This window comes from Dromaius novaehollandiae, chromosome 14 (assembly GCF_036370855.1).
Source record: "Dromaius novaehollandiae isolate bDroNov1 chromosome 14, bDroNov1.hap1, whole genome shotgun sequence".
In the NCBI taxonomy this organism is placed as follows: domain Eukaryota; kingdom Metazoa; phylum Chordata; class Aves; order Casuariiformes; family Dromaiidae; genus Dromaius; species Dromaius novaehollandiae.
The window spans coordinates 10,882,066-10,904,163 of record NC_088111.1 but is presented as its reverse complement, the minus strand read 5'-3'; the positions used below and the strand labels follow the sequence as shown (position 1 = coordinate 10,904,163).

The 22,098-nt window shown below is 44.6% G+C and overlaps 1 protein-coding gene across 2 annotated transcripts in view; it reads left to right on the top strand.

Annotated features, from left to right (window-relative positions):
- XYLT1 (xylosyltransferase 1) overlaps positions 1 to 22,098 on the top strand; it is a 218,896-nt gene that overhangs the window by 49,725 nt on the left and 147,073 nt on the right. Inside the window, exon 2 of one of the 2 annotated variants that reach the window (XM_064520331.1) lies at positions 5,855 to 5,893. The exons of the other annotated variant lie outside the window; for it this stretch is intronic. Within the exon in view, the coding sequence (XP_064376401.1) occupies positions 5,855 to 5,893 (39 nt within the window). The remainder of the gene's footprint in view (positions 1 to 5,854; positions 5,894 to 22,098) is intronic. 2 annotated transcript variants of the gene reach the window in all.

Sequence of the window (22,098 nt, the reverse complement as noted above, 5' to 3'; positions counted from 1 at the left end):
TCTGCGTATTGGATATCATTATTTATGCAGAGAAGTGCCACTCAAATTGCAGCTGTGTAAATATGTTCACTGGGTCATTATTTCTATATATCATGTAGAGTTTCAAAGCTGTAGCGTTGCGTTCCCAAGTATAACCTGTGTAGTCTTTCCCCCTGTGTTTATGGTATTTGCTGTGAGCAGAAAAGAAACATGTAAATTCCCATCCATCTCCAGTATAGCCATACGTTCATTTTTTTATCTTACTAATAACTTCCTGCCTTATTACGGGAGAAGTAATTTCAAAAACATAATCTGCCTTTTAATTCCATCTTGGCTAATGTTTGTTTTCTAGGGGGGAGAGGAGGGAGCGCTGTCCTCGATCGCGCGGCGCTGTCGGGAGCCCCTCGCACTCGTTAGTAGCGCATCTCACGTAATTAGGCTCTCAGCTTGGAAATGTGTGGATTGCAAATGCGGCAAGGTTAATTGCCTGCCGCGCAGCGCACATTAGAATATAGATAAACTTTAAAAGTGTTAGTCTTCATTTCTTGTCACGGTAAAGCTTATTTTGCTAAAACCTGAAACTTTGGGGCTGGCTGGAGCTGTGTCCGCCTTTGAGCATGCCTTCCTCTGGTGGTTTCTTCTGTTCCAACGTGGGCCTGCTTTTCCTTTTTTATTTATTTTATATATATATTTTTTAAGCTTGCTTCTTGAGAGCCACATCTTCAAGTGGTTGCAGTTACAATTTGGAACAGCTCCTATAGTAATTACTGAAGATCAAGCCCTAAAATTACTCATTTTAATGATACCAATCATCTCAATGTCAAAATTCTTGTTCAAAGGGAGAATTAGGTGAAAGTCAATGGCACAGTCGTCTTTCTCCAGACAGACTTTGAATCCTAATCCGCAGGGAATCGGAGCGGCTCTGCCAGCGGTGCCGCGGGTAGTCCTGGCGCGCGGCCGTCACCGTGCCATGCTGGGGCTGCAGCTGCGCGTCCCGCGTCCCATCAGGACGGAGGAGACATACATGGCTTCTGCCTGGTTTTGGTCCTGCTGCTGCCTGACGTCCAGCTATTCTATTGCAGGTTAATACAACTTTTTTTTTTTCCTAACATGCCAAGGTCATATCAGTGATATGTGAAGAATGAAAGCGAATACCTTCTCGGCCAGAAGCACCAGGCTTTTTTGCGTAGGGGTGCGTTGCCTTTTGGATGGGGTGTGCCTGGGTCTACCGGGATCTTCCTGAGGCAGGTTGGTGCCACCATGTTCCTCTGATGTTTAACAGAGCGAATTACCAAGGTCCCAGAGGAGCGCGGGGGCCTCGAGGACCCTCACGCATTTCCTGGGCATCGCAGTTGTGCTCACAAGGCCCTGTGAGTCGCACCCGCAAGCAGCACTGGTGATTTTGGATGTAGAAGTGGTGATTTTAGATGCAGCAGTGATGATTTTACTGTACCTGGGTCCAGAGTTAAGTGCAGAACGGGTTGTTCCTGGTCAGGCACCAGCGTTACACAAGCGGCGGGGCAGCACGCTGTATTTACTGCACCTGTAAAGAGCACGGATTTGATCCCATCAAATGCTAAGTGGGGCACAATCTCTTTCATATCTTTCTTAATGTTTTCTTGCTGTCGGTCCAATATGTTGCTTCCAGTTTCTTCATATTGCCGTAGCCATCTGTGAATATTGTCTAAGTAATTGTGGCCCCGGGGATGGAAAACAGCCTCGCGTTGTAGTGCTCATGCTAATGCTCTTGGACAGGGCTTCCAGCTGTGGTTGTCGTCGTCTTTTGGGACAAATCATTTGCTTTGTCTTGAATTACTGTGTTTTATAACCTTCATTTTGGCTAAAAGATTTGTTTTGCTTGTGTGTGACTCCACCTGGCCACTTTACGCTCTTTCAGGGGAGTGGTTTTCTTTTAAATGCTACCAGCCCACTTCATTATTATGGAAATATTTTTGTCATACCCCCTAATACGTTGTCCAAGGTTTTTTCCATTCCTCAGAGCTTGCTTTAAAAAACAATAAGAAATGCCTAGCTGTAAATCTCGCGTTCCCGCATAATGGCAAGCGGTAAAGCCGCATTACTCTGTCACAGCAGCGCAAGCAGAGAGAGCTGCATGTGCCATAGATTAAAGCAGGCGCCTGTCTTGGAAGGGACAGTTTACAATAGGTGTTTCACATGCGAGGGAATTGATTAGAATAATTAATAAGAGTGATTTGTGCTTGGTGATGGCCTGGTTGAACCACAGCACTCCTCCTCTTTCTCGTTTTCTTTGTTTTTATTGAAAAAGTTGCCGTAAATAACGGCGGCTCGTCTGAGCAGGAGACCAGACAGGCGGGCTGAAGGGCAGCGACGTGCACGCACCGCGGCGAGGGGGGTTTCTCGGCTGAAGCCGGCTGTGCGGCAGAAAGCAGAACCGGGTGGGCAGCTGTTGGTGTCCAGCTGAGGCTCTTGTGAGGTTTTGACGTGCTCCTTTTCTCGTGGGAGCCTCGAGGGGGGAAGAGATGGTTGCCCTTGGCCGCCTCTCCTGTGAGCAGTGTCCGGAGCATGGTGCGTGGCCTGCTTGCTCTGAAACGCCTCGCGGTCAGCACGGGCAGCTCACCCGGAGCCCACGAAGACAGCGAAGGCTGCGTTCGGCCCTTCGGAAGGGAAGAAGCAGGGTGGGTTTTGGCACCTGGATGTAGCTGTTAGGCTGAATTGATAAATTTTAAATACACACTTTTGTCTCCCCAAAGTGCCCCGTCCTAGGGAGTCGGACTGCTGCATCGCAACGTGCTCGTCTCCTGGCTGGGCCCAGCTCAAGCTCTGTGTCTCTGCTCCCTTTAATCAGTAGGGGAGGGAAGAGTGACCTGCGGGTCCGCGAGGTGCTGCACACAGGGGCCTTTCAGCTTCGTGCAGACAGGATCTCTGCGAGTGACACGTGTTTCATATAAAGCAATATTTATTTTCTGTCTCTCCTGTCCTGACAGCGAGGAACAACGAAGTCACAGACACTTCAAAATGGCCGTTTCCCCTTGGAAGCAGCAGTGGTTAAGCTGCCACAAACCAGCAGTGGGCCCTGAGTCCGCAGGCGCGTGGTTCCCCCGGCTTGTCCCAAATCGCGCGGAAGCAACCCCGTGGGGACCCGGTGCTGCTCCCCGTCCTGGTCCCTCCCGCCCAGCTGCTCCTCAGTGCTGGCCGGAGGAGATGGAGCAGCAGGACAGCACGATTTAACCCCCCCCCCCCCCCCCCCCCCGAACATAATTATTCAGCACTAGATACAACTTTAGGAACATACTTCCTCCTGCAATGGAGTGGTAATCTCTTTTAAACCACTGGCGTAAAGCTCAAGTTTTAAAGCTATTTTTGCAGTTGCAAACTTCATTTGACTATGTCTACATCCTCCCTCCTTCACTCTCCTTCTTTCTTGCCTCACTTCAAGAGAGGCAAAACCAAATTACAACACAGCATGCCCTGCCTCTAGCAATAGCGCTGGTGCAAATTGTGAGACTGGGGGGGGGGGGGTGTAAAAATTTGCCTATTTTGTTCCTACTTTCACATGCAAAATCCAGGCTTTTCGTATTTTGTTTTTCCTGGTACAGCTTGAGGGCTAAGGCAGTGCCCTGTGTGCAGGACGTGCTCCCCGCGGCGGCGTGCCACGTGCCACGTGCCCCTCGTGGCCGCGTGCGACGGCTGCGGTGCGGGTTGGTGCAAGAACCCGCAGCACAATCTAGGTAGAGGAAAATAACAGCAAAAACCCACAGTTTAACTGACCCGTGCTGATACGCTGTTTTCCCCATAGTGAAATAATGTCATTCAAAACCTGCTTTTTTGTTTACAATTTTCTTTAATCGAGGTGGTTTTTGAAATGAATAATTTCCCGAAGAAATCTGTGCTCTCCAGCCAGCACTGGACATCATTTGTCTGGCTTTCAAATGGTCTGAGGCATTATTTGGTACAGGAATCCCCTGATCTTTCCAGGATGTTTTATATATACAGTAGCTGCTTCCTCTTATAGAAATACTGTCATTTGCGAATGAACAGTACATGCCGAGAAAGCTTTTGTCTGCACTCAAATTGGCAGTGACTGCGAATCCAGATGGGCTCCCGAAGGGGAGGCCGCGCAGCTGGGCCTTTCTTTGTTAGAGTCATATTTTGCTCTTGCTATTTAAAACCTTTCTGTAGTCTGTCCGTCATACGCACCTGCGAGTGTTGTGGTCTTCCTGCCACGGTGTGAATTCGAATGGGCCAAGGCAGAATAGTTGTGTCGTGACCAAACTGGCATCACTTAAGCTCCTTCGTTTGCCAGTTGGACTCTGTCCCTCTAAGTCGGTAAGAGAAGAGCAGTGGTTGCTGGCACCATCTATCTTTAGAAATGTGCAGACACCCAAAGCAGAGATCCCTCGCACCTCTCCTTCCACCTTCAGATGAGTGTTTTTGTTTTTTGTTTTTTTTTTTTCCTTCTAACTAGCTGATGACATAATATTTGGATTTCAGTGAGGTTTCTCAGTCTCCTTTCACTCTCGGTATGGTTTGGGCCGTGGTTGGATAGTGTTGACAGGTGTATGATGACAGTTCTCTTGCGTTGGGACATACTGGTGGAAGATTATGTTAGGGGTTTGGCTGCGGTGTGGCACTTTCTCAGCTGGGCATCATGTGCTGCCTGGTCCCATCACTTACTGATTGAAGAAAAAATGTACAGAGCGTTTCAAGGCATACTGCTTCGACATTTTTTTTTTCTGGGTTGATAATTTGTTTCTTCATTAATATATTTACAGTGAACTTATTAAGCCCCAAACTGTTCTATAGGCACAAATGAAAGTAGATAAGAGTGTATTATTTCTTGGAGGAAAGCCAGATTTCTTTCTTTTTATTCTGTGATTTAGGCAAAGTGAGAAATTCAGTGATCTAAGTATCTGGGGATATTAAAACTCAAAATCAGTTTCAGGAACCCAGTAATCTGATAGACAAGAATTTACTCTGCTAAACTAAAGCTGTCTGATTTTGACAGATGTGATGGATTAAAAAGAAAGCATCGCTGACCTGGTTTCACTTTGGTAGGTTTTCCAATTGAAGAGGGTGTTGTAGAAAGTGAGACCCTGCGGTAATACCTTGGACCAGCAAGGCTCAGGTTTTTAGTGTCCCTTACAGTTTTAAAAGATGTTTCTTTAAAGATTTTGTTTGAGAGCTAATTCCCAAACACTAACGATGGATTCTTCTGGAGATGTTTTCTCTTTCTAACCTCTTAATTAATTGAATAAATAGAAATTTTTTGTGCTTTTGTATTTAGAAGCTCTTTAATGAGGTTTGAATCCTCTGGCCAAGTCAATGGTTCAGATTTTGACACAAAAGAAATGAAAATGCACAGTGCACTTAAGTGTAATATACAGAGCTGGAGTCATCTTTTCACCAGGATGAAATTTTAATGGAGAACAAAGCAGCGGTACTGTAATTGCAGCTGTTTGGAGGAAAAGCTTTACCAAAGATCTGACCAACCTTACCATTAAAATATACCGATCGGCTTTCTTAAGAAAGTTCTAAAGCCTTAAAGTAGAAGAGCACTGGTCAACTGTCATCTAATGAAATATGGTAACAAAGGATTAAATCAAAGATGAAGGGCCTGCCCGTGGCCCAGATTTGCTCTGTAGCTAATGTGTCTCTAATATTCTCCAGTTACTGCAGTTTCCTTTGCTTATCAAAAATACCCTAGAGATCCTGCAATTTCTGTGTGATGGTGAAATGTCTGCAAAAGAAGGATCTCTGTTCAAGAAAAATCCTCCGAGTTCTCCTGTTCAAGAGTGTTTGTTCCCGACATGGCCACTTTGGACCAATAATAGCTTAAAACATCTCGTTTTCCACTATTCCAGAGTAATGGCCTTTTCTGTCTGCTCTTTTTTAGATTCAACCTCCTAGTCCCTACACCGGCTTGGAGACTCAGGTTAGTACCATTTCCCCCACTTTTTACTTGCAAGGGATTCTCTGAAGCATAGGGCTAATCTGTGTGCTGTCTCCCACTATACTTACAATATTTAACCTTATGGCTGGCCCTGGAAAAAGTGGAATTATAATAGCAGGCGCTGTAGTTCCCAATGTGAATGACTTGGCAATAAGAAAATTAGACTCTTGGCGGAAGGGAGGAGGGGCAGGTTTTGAGGCAGGCAGGACCTGGCGTACAGTTACATTTATTAGAACAAAGGATGTGGTCATCAAGGCAGTGCGAGCATCTATTCATGGACTTCTCGTTTCTTTTTGTATACTCAATTTCCTAGTGTGTGTTAGGATCCCAGCTGCTGGTGTGTTACTCTAAAACACTGTTGTGCTGCAGATTTCCTCTTTAGACATTACAGTGAACTGTAATGAATCCACGGAGATGCCTGGCACCAGAAGGTCAAAGTGACAGAAGGGATTTTACAAAGTCACTAAAGCTTTGATTCATGTTTCCTAACAAGGCAGCATCATTGATTTCTGTTCTCGCTGATCTTTAGGAGACAGCTAAGGCAGTGGTACTAGCATACTGAAGATGCGCGTTTATTCAGAACATAGATTCCCAATGTCCCTGAGTGATGCCATAAAGATTTCTACCTTTGTTGTCGGCTGGCCTGTCCCTGGGGGGAGTTTTTCACTGTTTTGTATTTGTTTCAACAAACCTACTACATCTTTTTTTATGGACCTCTCTTTGGAGCCAAGCCCTTGAGCTGCAACTGGCAAAGAAGGATCATGCAAAGATGATTATATGCAGTGTCATTATAAGGTGGTATCAAAATACAGATAGGTAAAGTACAAATTTGTGCACGATGCAGAACTGGAAATACAGAGTAATAACTGAGGTTGTTTTATTACTTATTTGAAATAGTGCAGGAATAAGATCCTGTGTCAGTGAAGGTATTGAGTGGTGCATATATGTGTATATGAGCAAGAGAGAATTTCACACTGGAGGCGGGGAGAGAAATAAAAGGGAGTACATATAAAAGAATACGTATAAAAGGGTTCAGAAAAGAGTGCATATAAAAGAGTACAGCGGCCAGCCCAAGCAAAGTACTACCTGAGGTCATCCACTTATCCACAGAATACAGTTTCCTCATCCTGCCCTGCCAGTTTGCATCTTCCCTGACCTGCATGTAGTTCACTCTCTGGGACTGTTACCTCCTTGCTAGGACTGTCAGCAGGAGAGCCCCAACTGACTCCAAAAGTCACTGTGGTTTCAGTGGGCTTTTAATACTTGGGGGGGGGGAGCCATAAATACACTGTTTAATGAATCATTGAGGTAGAAGGCACTGGTATTTCTATCAGCGTCCCTGAAAGCCATATCCACTTCTGAATTCATTTTACATAGCATTTTGCATTGTTTCTTAACTTGAAATCCATAATGAGGACCAGCAGCAACTTCTTACAGGCAGTGTTTTTACGGCCGAAAGCATCCTGAACTGCTAGAGTCGTTTCAAATATAAGATTTGATCAGGTGGGCAACCTAAGGAGAGAGAGTGAAGAGACTGTATCTCACACCACTCTATAACAGCTGAAAGTCAAAGTATTATTTTGGTCACCTGCAGCACTGTGGTGCTTGCCTTGAGATCAGGCCCCTTCAGGGGGGTCCAGGATGAAACCGGTGGCAGGCAGAGGTGCACACACGTGTTTGTGCAGTATCCTGTTAGTTTTCCACAGCTTGGAGGTCAGCAATATCTCTTCATATGTGAACTTAATGGCAATAATAAAAACCAAAATTACCATCTTTCTTTCTGAAATATAAAATTCCAGTTTTTCGTTTGCGTGTGAAAAGTCAAAATATGAACCAGTTTTACTCTGCAGTTTCCAGAAAACAGTCTCATCTGACTGGTTCACGGTAGTATGAAAGTGAGGTGGCACAGTGAGGTCCACATAAGTGTGGGTATCGCAGCTGAAGGCCGAAGCATTGTTTTGGTTTCCAGCAGTATATTTTTCTCTGAATTTAGGCAAAGTGTTCAAAAGCATTCAGATTAGCAATGGAAGAAGCTGTTTTATATCTAGACTCTCCAGTTAGCCATTTAAGTTTGGCACTCATTCTTAGGTGCAAATGTCTCTGTTTTCTTTGCTATGAGAGGCATTGTGTGAAAAATAACATCAGCAGCTTTAAAGCAGGATGTTTGTTAATATGGTTGGTAAAGAATCCCAGAATTAGCAAAAACTTGCCCACACGTTTTGTTTTCTTGCTCTGGGGGCAGGTGGGAGAGGAGAGTAGGGCTACATGCATGTAAGAAGTGCCGAGAAGACTGGTGAGCGGCGTCCCTGCTTGGGTGGTTTCCTGTGTCGTGTTGGGATGAATCAGCTCGTTTGAATTTTCTCTCCGTTGCCCTTTGGTTTCCTGTCTCGTTGTAGCTGGGCTGGTCTTTTGAAGGCTGACGTTTGGAAGCTGCACTTTGTGAACGGGGACAATATTCTGCAGGGCTTCTTGTGAATTTTTCACGGTTTCCCCCTTCTTTCTGTGGTTTGCCAGTCAGCTGTAGAACTGTTGAGAATTTTCCAGATGTGGCTGCAAGTAGTCTTCTGAAAGAGAAAGTGGGTACTCTTCCAACCAGCTCTGCTTCAACCGATCTCTCCGAATTCCCCTAAAAAAGATCTACTCTGGGATGTGTATTTAAGTTGACGGTGTTTTGTGTAAGTGTACGGAGGGAGAACATTTACTTGAGAGCTGAGCAGGAGTTTTCTGTTAATGTTTTTCCAATAAAAAGACAGTTTCTGCAAACTTGAAATGATTTTTTTCACAATTTTCCTTACTTTCTTCTCTCTTTTTGAGGCATATCATAGTATTTTGTTCAAATTGGACCTGCCAAATCACAATGTTCCTGTTAATCAAATTACAGTATATTGGGGGTCAGTTTAATTCATGTATACCTACCTACGCTGGGACAGTGTGTCAAAAGATGATATAATCCAGTTAGCTCCTGTTCTTCCTATTCTTCTCTACAAGTGGGATTACACAGCTCACAAATTAATATTCTTTTTAGCTCCACTTTTTTCTTATGTTAAATGGTGCATAACAAGTGTGAATTGTGTAGTGTATTGATTTGGTGTAGAAGATTAAAAAGTTATTAATCAGCTGTGTTCAAGGGAGTAGGAGGTGGCAGACTTACTTGCACTGTGTTGCAAAATGATGCTCACCTAGAGTGAGATCCGGAAACTTGACCTTTACTGTATTGGAAACATACTGTGAAAACAAACCTCCCATTTCCTATCTCTAAATCCCACTGTGATGAGGTAGTGACCAAAACAGAAAGGCTGAACATCTTTGCAGTATTTGATAAGATCACTTTGGCAGAATTCTTTTGGAAAGTTCAGGCATATTTTCCTTTCCTATAATATAAAGGCAATCTGAATTTAAGTCTGACAGAATGAAGAAAAAGAAGAGAGAATGAAAGCTATTTTGAGCACCTGAGGCAGCTGAACTTCACATCTGAGACAGGTGTGACTCTGACTGCTTTTCTTGTGCTTTCGGAAGTTATCTCCATCAGACAGAGCGTGGCTGTTTACGTTCTGCACTTCCCAACTTTCGTTTCACAGAAACACCAGAAGCTGAATGTAGTGACTTCAGTATGAGCCCAGAGATATATTTTGGCCCAGTTTTTCATTCCGTCGGAGGAAGGGAGGTGGTTGTCTTCCTTGGGTTGGAGACATCATTACCCGCCTCCTTCCAAAGCTGTAATTTTGTGGCTGCTGAGAGCTGTTTTGGAGAGGGATTGATGAGATGCTGGGTGGTCTCTGGAGCTCCGGGCTGAGGACCGTGGGGTGTTGCGGCCGGTGGGGCAGCGGGATGCTGCTCCCAGGGCGAGGAGCCAGGGCTCGCTCTCGGCTGCTGGAGTCGGGCCCTCTGCCTTCACCTGCAGTAGGCCAACGCTCCCACGTGTTCTCCTTTCCCCTGTGCAAGACCTTTCTAGTGCCATAAATATTGCAGGGCTTTAAAATTGTTTCCTTGGCAATGTATTTGCCACCCAAAGATCGAGTTTTGAACTAAGCTTTAGGTGAAGGGGGTAAATGTAAGCCTGAAACTGAACGTCATGCCAGATTGCCTCTTCATGTTGGTAGAGCGGGTCCAGCACCATGTGCATGCTTGGCACAGAGCCTGTCCTGCAACAGGGAAAGCCGAGGAGCCGAGAAATAGTTACGTCAGGGAGGCATTCACTTTTTTAGTTAAAAATGAACTCAAAGGAAGAAGGTGGACTTGGTCCTGCGGGGGTGGTTCTCCCTGCTCCGATGCTTGCCCTGACAGCAGGCCCTTTCGGAGGGGTCCGAGATGAAACTCGTGGTACACAGACCTGCACCGTTTAGTTTTCCACAGCTTGGAGGTCAACAGTATCTCTTCATATGTAAACTTAACGGTGGTAATAAAAATTACCATCTTTCTTCCCAGAGTACAAAATTTAATTTTTTCCTCTGTTTGTAAGAAGTCCAAAAAATGAACCAGTTTTACTCTGCAGTTTCCAGAGAGCGGTCTTATCTGACTGGTTCATGGTAGCGTGAGAGTGGTTGGTGACTTGTAGCCTTATTGAGAGGAAGTGGTGTGTGTTGTTCCCAGATGTTACCAAAATGTGAAATTCTGAGATACCTGAAATAATGTGCACATTTGGGATCCAAATGTGAGAATTGCATGAAACAAAGAGGTCACGCGAACATGAAGTATTTCAGCTGGAAAGTTATCTTAACTGGGGAAGTCAACTCGAAGAGGCCAGGAGTGCAAAAAAGGCTTGTCAGCAAAGCAGCAGTGTGAAAGACACCTCGGAGGTCTCCTGCAGTGAAACTCAAGTGCTCGTCCACTTGGAAGCAGGTACTGGTGTTTGGGTGTTTGCAGCAGTATGCTTGCCATCTTACAGCAAAAACAGACTCCTTTAATATATGTATCTATGTGTGCGCGTGTGTGTGTGTATGTGTATCTGTATATTCTTGTGTAATTTTGGGGTATTCCACTTGAAATTTAGCAATTTGGTACCTCTTACAGAAGTTGGCCTTTCTTCTTTTTGAGTCAGTGTGGAGAATAGCTGAGACAGTGATCACCTCCTGACAAAATTTGTATTTTTTGTGTTTTAAGGGCAGTGGAAACATGGTACTGGCAGCAGCTGTGCCGGCCTTGGTGCCGCGCGGAGGCCGGGGCAGGCAGGGCCTTGCAGACCGCCCGAGTCGGATCCGTGGTTCAGCCCCGAGAGCAGCAGGCTTCTCTCGGGACACGCTGCTTCTTTAAGGTAGTTTCCTGGCAATTAAAATAAATCATTCTGAGGTGGAAATCCTGTGAAAACGTGGTTGCTCTCAGGAGTGACAGCGTCACTCAGTAGGGCCAAGCTCCGCGTGGCTCTGGGCTTGTTTTCCCCTGCAGATCCAGCCAGTTTAGCACTGCGAGTTCTCGTCCCCCTTACAGAGGCCAGGGGAGAAGATTGCTCGTTGCTGTCCTGTCTGCGTTTTTTTTTTCTTTCTTTTTCTTTTTTAAAAGCTAGCTGTTTTCCGAACAAAAATGTACTACCCAGCAGAACATTGTGTCAGAAAAAAATGTTGTCATATTAAAGGGTATTTATTATACCATAATTCCTTTCTCTGAAATTGATTTCTGGCTTAATTCAATAAAAGACTCAGAAATGAAGGTTCACACTGTGTCACTCTTTTGTGAATGTTGCACTTCAGCATTAAGAGGCTGCTTTGAACAGCAAAAATGTAGTCTTACAGCACGTCTTGTAAAAGCCCAGCAAGATTCCTTTGTCATCAGGTATGGGTCAAATAATTCCATTGCCTATAGGAATCTATAAATAATTGTCTGCTCAATTGTTTGACCTTTAATTATTTTTTCTGTTAAACCTGGAGATTTAAAAACTTAACCCTCAACTTTGAATGCCCAGAGGGCGGCCGGTCTGCAGCCTGTTGCCTCGGGCCTGCGGGGCGGCTCTCTGCTGCCTGCAGCACTCCAGTGCCTCCTCGTATTTCTTGCCTGGGGACGATGCCACGTTGACAGCCGTGCTCGTCTGCCGGGCAGAAGTATGTCAGCAGGACAAGTTGCCTTACAATGCATCTTAAATCTGACCTAGATAAGCCTGCCCTTACGGACAGACAGGGGTGAATGCTCTGTGCATGCGCTTGGGCAGCGCCTGCTGCGCTGGTGGCTGCACAGCTGGTTGCACAGCTGGTTGCACCCCAGTGCCATTTACCCACCATTTCTGGGTAAGGCTAGGTAAGAACTGCAGACTTCAAGTAGAAGGTACCATATCCATTGCTAAGCACCAGAGCTGAAACACTCCATGCTTTTTTTGGTAGAATATCATACATGAAAGGATCTTTATTTCCTCAGGAAAATGGTTTTAAGAGAATGAGTAAAAATAATAGTCTGGATCTTTCCTGTCTCTGGTATTGGGTGTGTTTTGGGATTACTTTGGGTCTTACAGTTACTTCACAAGTTAGAAACTTGGGGTTTTTTTTCAATGTAAGTTGATATTCATAAAAAAATGTGAATCCAAGAATCTTGGGGCCTGCAGAAAAATGCTGAAGCTTGCGGTTTTTGTGATGAGGTGGTTGTAGTTGGTAATGCCATAAACATGGGGTCTTTTATGAAAGCATGTTGTGAAGATAATGTAAACTTGCAGGGTACCTTATTTTCAAACAGAGAAATATTTTTGCCTTCAGTTCATTTTTTTTGAAGGCCAAATTCATAATGTAGTGAAGTGAGTGAAAAGCTGGAAAGCCAATGGGATGTGTGGCTACTGGGGGAAATTCTGCAGCTTCTTGCAGTGACTGTGCTCGCTGTAATTGAGAGTTTCTCGTTCTGCTGTCGAAGAGAAGAGAAAACAGCATGTTTTGCTGCTACCCGCTGAGAAACATGAAGATCGCAGTAGATTTGCATGGACTCACAACTGAGATCTTAGTAATGCAGTCCCCGTGGAAACATCCATTGTAATCAAATTCCCGAGACGTTATTGTCTAATAATCGGATTCACTGATTTGGGCAAAGATAAACTCGGAAATGTGGCAGCCAGGAGTGCCTCTGTTGTCGAATCACACGAGGGTGAATTTAGGTCCTTTTTGGGGGATGTGCGTTTCGAAGGCGCCTGCTGAGCAGGTTGGGTTGGTTGGGGGCAGGAAATATTCTGCAACAGTAACTGGATTAGGTGTATTAGTTGCATTGGTACATTCTCGTTCAGCATTTTGGGAAATTCTGACTTTTGTTTCATGTGCAATCATTGAACGTGATCCATATATATATATATATATGGATGTATATCCACATATATACTGCATCTTTGAACTTGCAACTCAAGCCCTTGTTTGCTTCATTATTTCTGTGTACAAACTGTGTGAGATTTGGCATTTGAGGCTAGTGGAGTCCCTTGCGACCATGGAGAGAGAGCTGCACTGCTGCAGGAGGAGGGTGCACACCACGTATCACTTCGATTCCTTCCCACCAGCGCTGTAAAGCTTGAATTCTGTTTGTAACTCCTTAAAAAAGAAACAGAACCTTATATAAAGTGCTCTAACTTCTGTGGGGGGGGGGGGGGAAGCATTCGCCCATCAGCTCAGTGTCCTGGGTGCATTGCACGTGTTAATAATGTAATTCCTGCCTGCTTTGTTCTTTGGAGGACGTTTAATATTTTCACTGTGGTTTAAGTCCACTCAGTGCTTGTGAAAGGTGCCCCAGTGCCAGCGCTGAGGGTGAGATTTCCTCTTGAAGAGGCACGACCTGGGCAGACTTTGCAGACGTGCCGCATGCTGAAGGACTGTCCCTGCTGGCTGGGATGGCGTCTTTGACTCTCCCCCGATCTCTGCGTCCGGAGCTTGCTAACGTCGTTGCTCTCACTTGACTGAGTCTTGGCTGTAGCCCTCGTTCTCCGGCTGTCAGCTGTGGTTGATTGGCAGGTTTTTGTTCCCAGATGTGTTCCTTGCATCTCCAGCGTGTGTTGCCTGTCCCTTTTAATACTAATTTGAGAAGATAGGCTCGTTCTTCCTGGAGGTGGTGAGGTTTCTACCTGTCGGTAAGCCCGTTCACGCGTGGCGCAGCTTCCAGAACGTGAAGTGCTCTTAGACATCTGTCTTAACCTATGAACGTTTTTAACAGGATGCCTACCACAGCCTTATGCTCCAACGTTAAGATCTTAAAAAGAAAGGAGAATTGAGGTCTTTCTCTGCAGAAACTGGTTTTCCATTACCCTTTAACTTGCACAGCATTCGCAATACTGCTGTGTCTTCCTTACCCGTGATAGTTAATTTCTGTGAAGTAGTTATCCTCTGGGAAGGGAACTGTAAAATTTAGTAATGTGCTTGCCCCTTTCTATTATATAGGGCAAAATGGCAGAAGGAAAGATTTATATAAATTATGTTAATTATAATCACTTACTGTCAGTCCCAAACAGTTAGTGATGACTTTGTCCCTGCTGTACAGCAAAGCTGTCGTGTGCTGTCAGGCCCCTTTGCTCCAAGTGGCGTCTTGGAGGCAGGCAGATTCCTGATCGTTCAAGAAGATGGTAAGTGGGCTCAAGGATAAAAGCGTTAGGTTTGACTGTTAAAATAAAGCTCAAATATAGGACTGTTCTGATAACAAAGAACTGTGCTGAAAAATTAAAATATCCTGAAAGTATTTGAATAATGGGGTATCCGGTGCTGTTCTTTAAGTGAAATACATTTAGAAGTTGTTCAATTAAATTCATCAAGAAATAAAGAAATACCTCTTATCTTACAGATTGTAAATACTATATATATAATATTTGTGGCAGTTGCAAAATTTGTATTTCAGTGAGGAGCTGTTAAAACTTTTACAGGTGTTTTCTTCCTACTGTGCATCCCATCGTGTCAGGAGAGCCAGACAGGAGGAATTCACACCTCATTTTGCAGTTAAATAACGCGTAGCTTCCCGTTCAGGACAGCTCTTAGGAAGTCATTTGAGAGCATGCTTAACTACAAGCATCTGCTTAAGTGTGGTTGACTTCAAGGAGACTTTTCCTCCAAGTGCTGTCATGTATCAAGCCTTCGTTTCTTACCTAAACCCACGTCTTCCTTGCAGTAGTTTAAAATGTGTTTTTATCTCTGGAACCCTTTAACGTGCAGGGGGCCGGATCCCCTGCTGAATAACTCGCGGTGCCTCTCAGGGCTGCGGCGGAGCGGTGTCGGCGTGTGCCGGCCGAGGAGGTGGCCTCCTGCGTTACTGCGAGCAGGGGATAAAATGAAAGTGGAGCTGCCAGCTCGGCACGTTGCCAGGCCGACTCACGCATAGCAGAGGAAGGATGTACGATGCTTAGAAAGAAAAGCTGCTTAAATGACCAATGTCTGACTTTACAATTTATGAAATGTTCTGTGTACAGTGTTTTTTTGGAATAAAACATCTGGAATGCATTTTGCTTGGGGGATTTGTATAAGTGATACTGAAATGTGGGGTCTGTTTCTGTTTTATTTCATTTTCTGTAATAGGTGCAGGTAAACGGAACTGAGGCGGCTTTTGTGGTGCTTCTTTTTGCTGCAACTTTCTCTTTCCCTGGTTACACTGGGATTGGACCTCAATGGCAGAAACAGCTCTTGTGCACTAAAGTGGCTTAAAATGATAATTCCATTTTTAGGGTGGTGAAACATAGCAAAGAAAATAAGAATGCACAAATAATTTCTTAGTAACTGTCAGATAATAATTGGGTAAACAGAGACATGCACAGCTGTGTTTTGCATGGAGCGTTTTGCAGACCTGCTTGTGATAATTTTGTAACCAGGGCCACTTCTAAGTGGCTTTGTCCCACTTTCATGTAACACACCGGGGAATTTTTTCTGTTTTCATAATTAACCACTCCTTCAGGTATTGCAGACTAGAGTACAAAGAGAACATACTTTTGATACTGTTGATTTTAGTTTATAGAAGTGGGACTAATTGTGAGAAAGGCTGTTTTGCTCGCATATCTAGGCTGCTTCACAAAATCACGTACATGATAGGCACTTTTTCACATTAACCTCCTTTCTATGAAGAGCACCTGGTTTTGCAGGCTCGTTGACGTAGCTTTGCAGTCACTGTGTTTTTCTCCTCATTTTTGGAATTCATTGGCATCGCTAGAAATGGAATTGATTGAACCGCTCCAGCCAGCACAAGTCTTGACTTTGAAGTCTTGGCTTAAAACGATGTTTATTGCTGCAGCTGATGATGGCGTTAAGGCAGTGGGCTGGTGTGTGTGTGTAGCTCTTCGAAATCAGTTAATTGTCACTGCCTGGAGAGCGAGTTGAATCTCCATAGAAATGATGGAAACTTGTTTGAAAACATGGGAAGCTAAATTTTTTTGATTTCTCTTTCCTAAAGAAGACATATAGAGAATATTTCAGGTAATCAAACTTGTCGCTTGCATTGCTGGACCTCATTAACATTGGTGGGAATTGTGTGGTTCAGCCTCATTTCCATGACTGAAAATCCTGTGGTTTTATTGCATGTTAAAATAGGATGTCGTGTTAGTCCTAAATGCGCTTGAGTGTGGGTATAGCGCTAGGTTTGTCTGTAGGATATTTGTGCAAGAAAGGGACCTCTTAGAAGTTGAGCTTGATTCACCGAGGAAGCAAGCTCGGGCCAAGCAGAGTGTGTTGGTGCTGGACGCGATGGTTCCCGCGCTCGCCCGCTGCGGTCCCGCCGCGGTGGCCGCCGTGGCACTGGGCTGCCCTGCCATCTGCGCCGGGAGGCTCGACCGAATCCGCAGCAAGTGCCGTGGGGGGCTGTTCATACACAATATAAATTATTATATGTATTATTCCACAAGCTTGTAGGAACCAGAAGCATTTTTTATTATTTCTTTTTTCCTGTGGTTTTTGACATTTAATTGTACTTTCTCCTATGCAGTAGCTGTTACCTAGCATTTGCAATTGCTTGTGACCATCTGCTAGTGTTCGTGAGGTTTTATACAGCAAACAAAGTATCTTTAATTAGGAAACTGATAATAAAATCATGATGTTGGAAGAGCAACTACTTAGTGCCCATAAAATGACACTAAGTTCATTATTTGTAAATTATCCAGATGCTAATTTGGTTCTGTCCTTCGACAGCGCTTTGTTTCTTGGTAGGCAGGAAACACGCAGCTCTTGACTGCTGTCTCCAAAGCTCCTTTCTGGCAACCTAGTTTTGAACTTTTGTTAGCACTTGTGTCACGATGCTTGGTAGCTGGGCAGAAGCGCCTTGTAAATGTCAAAAAGTTAGTTTTTGGGGGGGAAAAAAGGGCAAAAGGCAATTTAAATAAATCAATGAAGCTTTATCAGCGAGCACCAGATCAGGCTCGTGGTAACCTTTCTCTAAGGCGGCTGCCTGTTCCTTTGACTTTGAAAACGCAGCAGTGCGCTGTTTCCGAGCTGGAAGAAACGGAGGTCCTTGCCTTTGGATTTTAGACATCAAACTGATGACTGACATACTTTTCTTATGCATTTTTCCCCTAATAGCTTGTGCGCGTAACTGTATTTGTTATAGCTTAACCTTTTAAAGATAGGGATATTAAACTGTTAAGGTTCTTATCTTATTTGTAAATTCTGATGTGGAGCAGAAGGCAAGAACGCAGCCAGCTCCAAAGTTGTTTGTGTGACTATGTGCAAGAATCCTTTTTGGCCAAGTATGAAGTGTAAATAACAGTATTTTACTCTCCCAGCCACATATCAGTGTGACAGCTTGGGCCAGAGCGTGCTGGAGATGTACGGGTAGTATTAACGTCAGTGATTTGCATGGAAGCTTTAGCATGTATAACCTGGCCATTCATAATAAAAGAGTTTTAGTTTAGCGTGCTGGGATTTCTCTAAAAGGTACTGATAGATTTTTCTTAGTTTCCAGGCCGTGCCACGGAGGAGGCATTGCACGGGCGACAGCCGCAGAGGCTTGCCGGTTTTGCAGCCGCCCTTCGGCGTTCCCGCGCAGCGGCAGAGGGAAGGCTGCAGATCCTGATGGAGCTTCGGTTTGTCCGAGGCAAAGTGGCAGGTTTTGAAGGGTGATTTTTGTGGCTTTGAGAGTTTGAAAGCATCGGAGAAGCTAAAACTCGACCGAAGCCCCTGTTTGGGGTAGCCCTCTGCAGCGGGCTGGGCCTCGGTGTTGAAGCCTCCCCCACGCTCTCCTCCTGACCCGGGTTAAGCTGTAATGGCATCATCGCCGGGCGGTAGTGATGCCAAGGCTTCGTTTATGTAACCTGTCAATTAGTCAGTTAAATGAGCCATCGTCGTCACTGTCGTACCAAAATGGTATGCATTAAATAATTCCAGCTGCCCTCAGGGGAGGGAGAGCCCCCCGCTCCCCCTCTTCGATCCCCCCTCCGCATGCCGCGCTTTCGGCAGGCGGCCGTCGCGGTGCGCGAGCGGCTCTCGCCTCCCCCCAGCACCTCTTCCCCCCCGCTAGCGAGGGGTGGCTGAGAGCTGGCGCGCGGGGAGCTCCGCTGCACGGCGCGGGTATTAATAGCCTGCGTATTTGACGAGCGGCTGGCCTCGCGTCTCGGAGGGGAGCCGGGGTTTCCTGCGCGCCCCGCTTCGGTGACGGTGACGCTGGAAGGTGGAAGTCTGGGTCGCGTCTGCCGCCTGTGAGTCACCTCAATTAACAGGAAAATGCGGAGTAACTTCCATGGACTTAGTGGAACTTGTGCTGGATCCATGGGGTGCCGAGACCTCACTCGTGTTCCAGGCATTTTTTAATTTTGTCTGCATTTATACTGTATATAAAGATTTCTTTAATACAAATTCCCCACTGTTTTGCATTTATACTATATGTAAAAAAGTCTTTACAGTATAAATTCCCCACTGTTTTGCATTGTACTGCCAGTGACGGTGGTGGTTAATTCTGGTTAGAAGCAGCAGGTTTTTTTCTCTACATAGTACGTGCCGTGATACACACACCAGTTGGGAAGCCCTTCCTTTACTGTGGTGTAAAAGAAGTTACTGATGACCTGTTTTGTTTTACCTTTGAGATAAAGTACCATTATCACGAATGTTCCAGGGGTATATGCCGTTTCTTTGCCATTTCTTTACTATTGCCCAAAGGTTCACCGTGTGAAAGCTCTGTTGTTAAAATATGAGCGCCTTATTGCAAACTATGTTGACTCCACAGTGGATCAAGAGACGTTAGAATTAAGCTGAGTTTCTGCTAAACATGTCCGTAGAAGATGTTAATCAGGAATAGTTGCTTCAGGGTGGATTCTTGCTGTTCTAGCTTGAGTGACTTTCCAAGTTGGAGAGTCCTCCTCCTTTAGCTAATCTGGTCAACTCTAGGGTTAGGTTGTGTATTTTCATGATTTTCTTGAAGACACCTTGAAAACAACCAGCTTGAGCCTTCTTGCTCCACAAGCTCGGACACCAAATATTGGCACTGTTTGGGCAATATCACCCGTTTTCTGTGCAGAGGTATTTTGGCAGCAGGGTCTGGGGCTCATCGCGGGGAGGGTGCCGCGGCAATGAATCCAGCAGGCTGGCGTGCCCCTGCCGACAGTTTTCATTTTTGCATCGGAATCATCAAAAAACCTCGGTACTTTAGCCGGCCCTGCGAGGCCAGTGTTAGCGAGCCGTAGGGGGTCGTTCTGGGAAAGGGAGGCTGCAGTGGGTCAACAAGGTCCGCTGGTTGGCGGAGAGGGAGGTTCGCTATCTGGCCACGATGCTCTCTTCACCGAAGAATGTTATTTTATTTATTGTTAAGTATCCTTGTTCCTTGTCAGCCCTTTCTGTCCTGCCTTGCAGCCTCCCAACAGAGATGTTGTTGCTTTGACAACATATGTTTTTTCTCCTAACACTAAACCAGTTGGCTTCACATTCTTAATTTTTTTGTGTGTGTGTTAGTTTTTCAAACTGAGATTTCTTTTGGTTAATGTCTGTCTTCCCTCTGTGACAGTTCATTTTGTTCCTTATAGTTAGACATGCTGGATGGACTAGAGCACTTTCATGGTGTCTTTATTTCCAATATTGTTTTTCTCTGTAATATTGTACGTATCTGAGCAAGTATTTGAATGGCTGAAACATGCAGTGAGGGTTGAATTCTGCGAGTCCTGTTTTCTTGGAGAATGCACCATTTTTCTATTCAGTTTCAAAATTATAGGCCTTATGCTGAAATTGGACCTGGAGCTGGTCTTCCTCATTAAGAAACCATTGTTTTCACTAGATATTTTCAAAACTATAACAGTATCTTTCTAAAAGGGAAAATAATGTACAGAATTAGGTAATAGTCCTTCCTCAGTGCAGCATAACCAGGTGTACCCGGTAGGCAGTTGCCTCGGTATGGATGCTCGCATGCTTTGAGTTGAAGGTGTTGTTTAAGTGATTTGCTGGCTCTGGCCCTTGAGGCAAAAACATTTGCTTATATATTTGGTGTGCTGGCTTCTGCTGCCTTGATAGGCCTTTTAATTATTTATTGGCGATAATGCTGAAGGATAGTGAATTTCAAAGATGCTTGCGCTTGAAATCGACACATGCAAACTGCCTTTAAAATGCCTGCTTCAGCATCCATCAGACCAGTCCCAATCACAGGAGTGCAAATGCTGTGCAAAGATGTAACGTGAAATTTCTAAAAACGTTGAACTATCTTTTCCATAGTGCTTAAAGGCATACAACTCTCATCGACTCTGAACAAAATTTTGAGTTCTCAGTAGAGCTGGGTAGGAAGAACTTTTTTCTAACCAATTACAAACTTCTGAGATTTGAAATGTTTTTCACTTGCATTAAAATCGGATGAAATCTTCTGATGTTTTCCTAAAAGGAGAGCAGCAGGTACTATCTCAGCGCAGTGCAGTGCTATGCACACGTGTGCTGGAGAGCCCGCGGAAGTTTGCACGTTCTCCCCGCTGCCCACCTGGGAGGTGACATCTGTAATGCCAGTCCCAGGTGGTATCAGTTTCAGAGAGGTCCCTTCTCTACCAGCCTTTGCAGCATAGTGGAAATGCCTCCTGTGAACGGGGAGAAGTAGCATGCGTACTCCAAACGCCACGTCTTGAGCATCAAAATGCCCTGCAGAATGGAACAACTTGACACAACATAGTGACCTGGAGATGGTCCTCAGCTCAAGCCTGTTCAAGGTGAAAGCAACTGAAAAGTTTTACTCATTCAATCTGAAATAACAGCTAGAAATCCTCAAGTAGAGATAGGTAATGAAGGAAAGAATGCATTTGTGTTACTTAAGTTTAGAGCTTGCTTTCTCGCTGTAAGAGTTGGCATTTATTATATAGTCATAGCTCCTAGCTGGAAATTCAGTTCAGGAGCAGCTCTTTGTCTGTGGGTTGCATTCATAGAAGACTTTTTTGAGTTGGGGACATACAGTGTCTTGTTACCCTGTCTCAGGACTGATTTGGGTGTTTATTTAAATTCTGACTCTTTATCTCTTACCTTCCCCTAAGATCACTGATTCTTAGGTTGTGGTTCATAGACATGTATCCTTGTGGAAAAGCAGACTGACGCAGTTCCTATCTCTCTTTCTGCCGTCATTTCAAAAAGTTGTTTCTAATCCAGATCAATTCCCTAATCCCAATCAATTCCCTAATCCAGTTCGCCCTGCAGCCCCGCAGATGGATCAACTGAACAACTGAGACAGTAGGAGCAGGTTTGGGAAACAGGGAGCAAAGGCAGGACGAGAACTAAAGAAAAGGAGGCAGTTGAGAATGGCTCAAACCAGCTAATGATGGTGTGGCTGTATGGATATAACTGCACTAAAAATAAACGTGGGGATTTCATACAAGGGCAAAGTCTTGCATCACAGGTTTAATTAAGTAGTTTCAGGCAATATGCATCATCTGAGCATTATAACATACAGCAGGAACTTTGGGTCAAAGCCAAAGGATAGCATGAGTTAAACCACATTTTAACCATGTACATTACAGAGATTTATGTTCATTGCTGGAGCTGAATAATACATTACTGTAGTGCCATAACTGGTGTTATATATGACTTTATAAAATGTGGTGATCCTTTCAAAGGTCTATTATTAGGTAAAAAAAAATGAAGTATTTCTTCCCAGCTATCACACTTTCATGGTTTTCCCAAGTTTGAAATTGCTTTTGGAACATAGCCTGGAAAGAACAATTACACTTGCATCATTTTGTGTATCTAAAGTAACTTACTTTTAGGCAAATTTGCATGGCTTACTTGTATACAGGTATATAAAGATACAGTAATACTAGATGTAGCACAGGATAGCTATGGAATGCTTTGCTTTTCTTTGCCAAAATTTCATTTAATCATGAGATACCA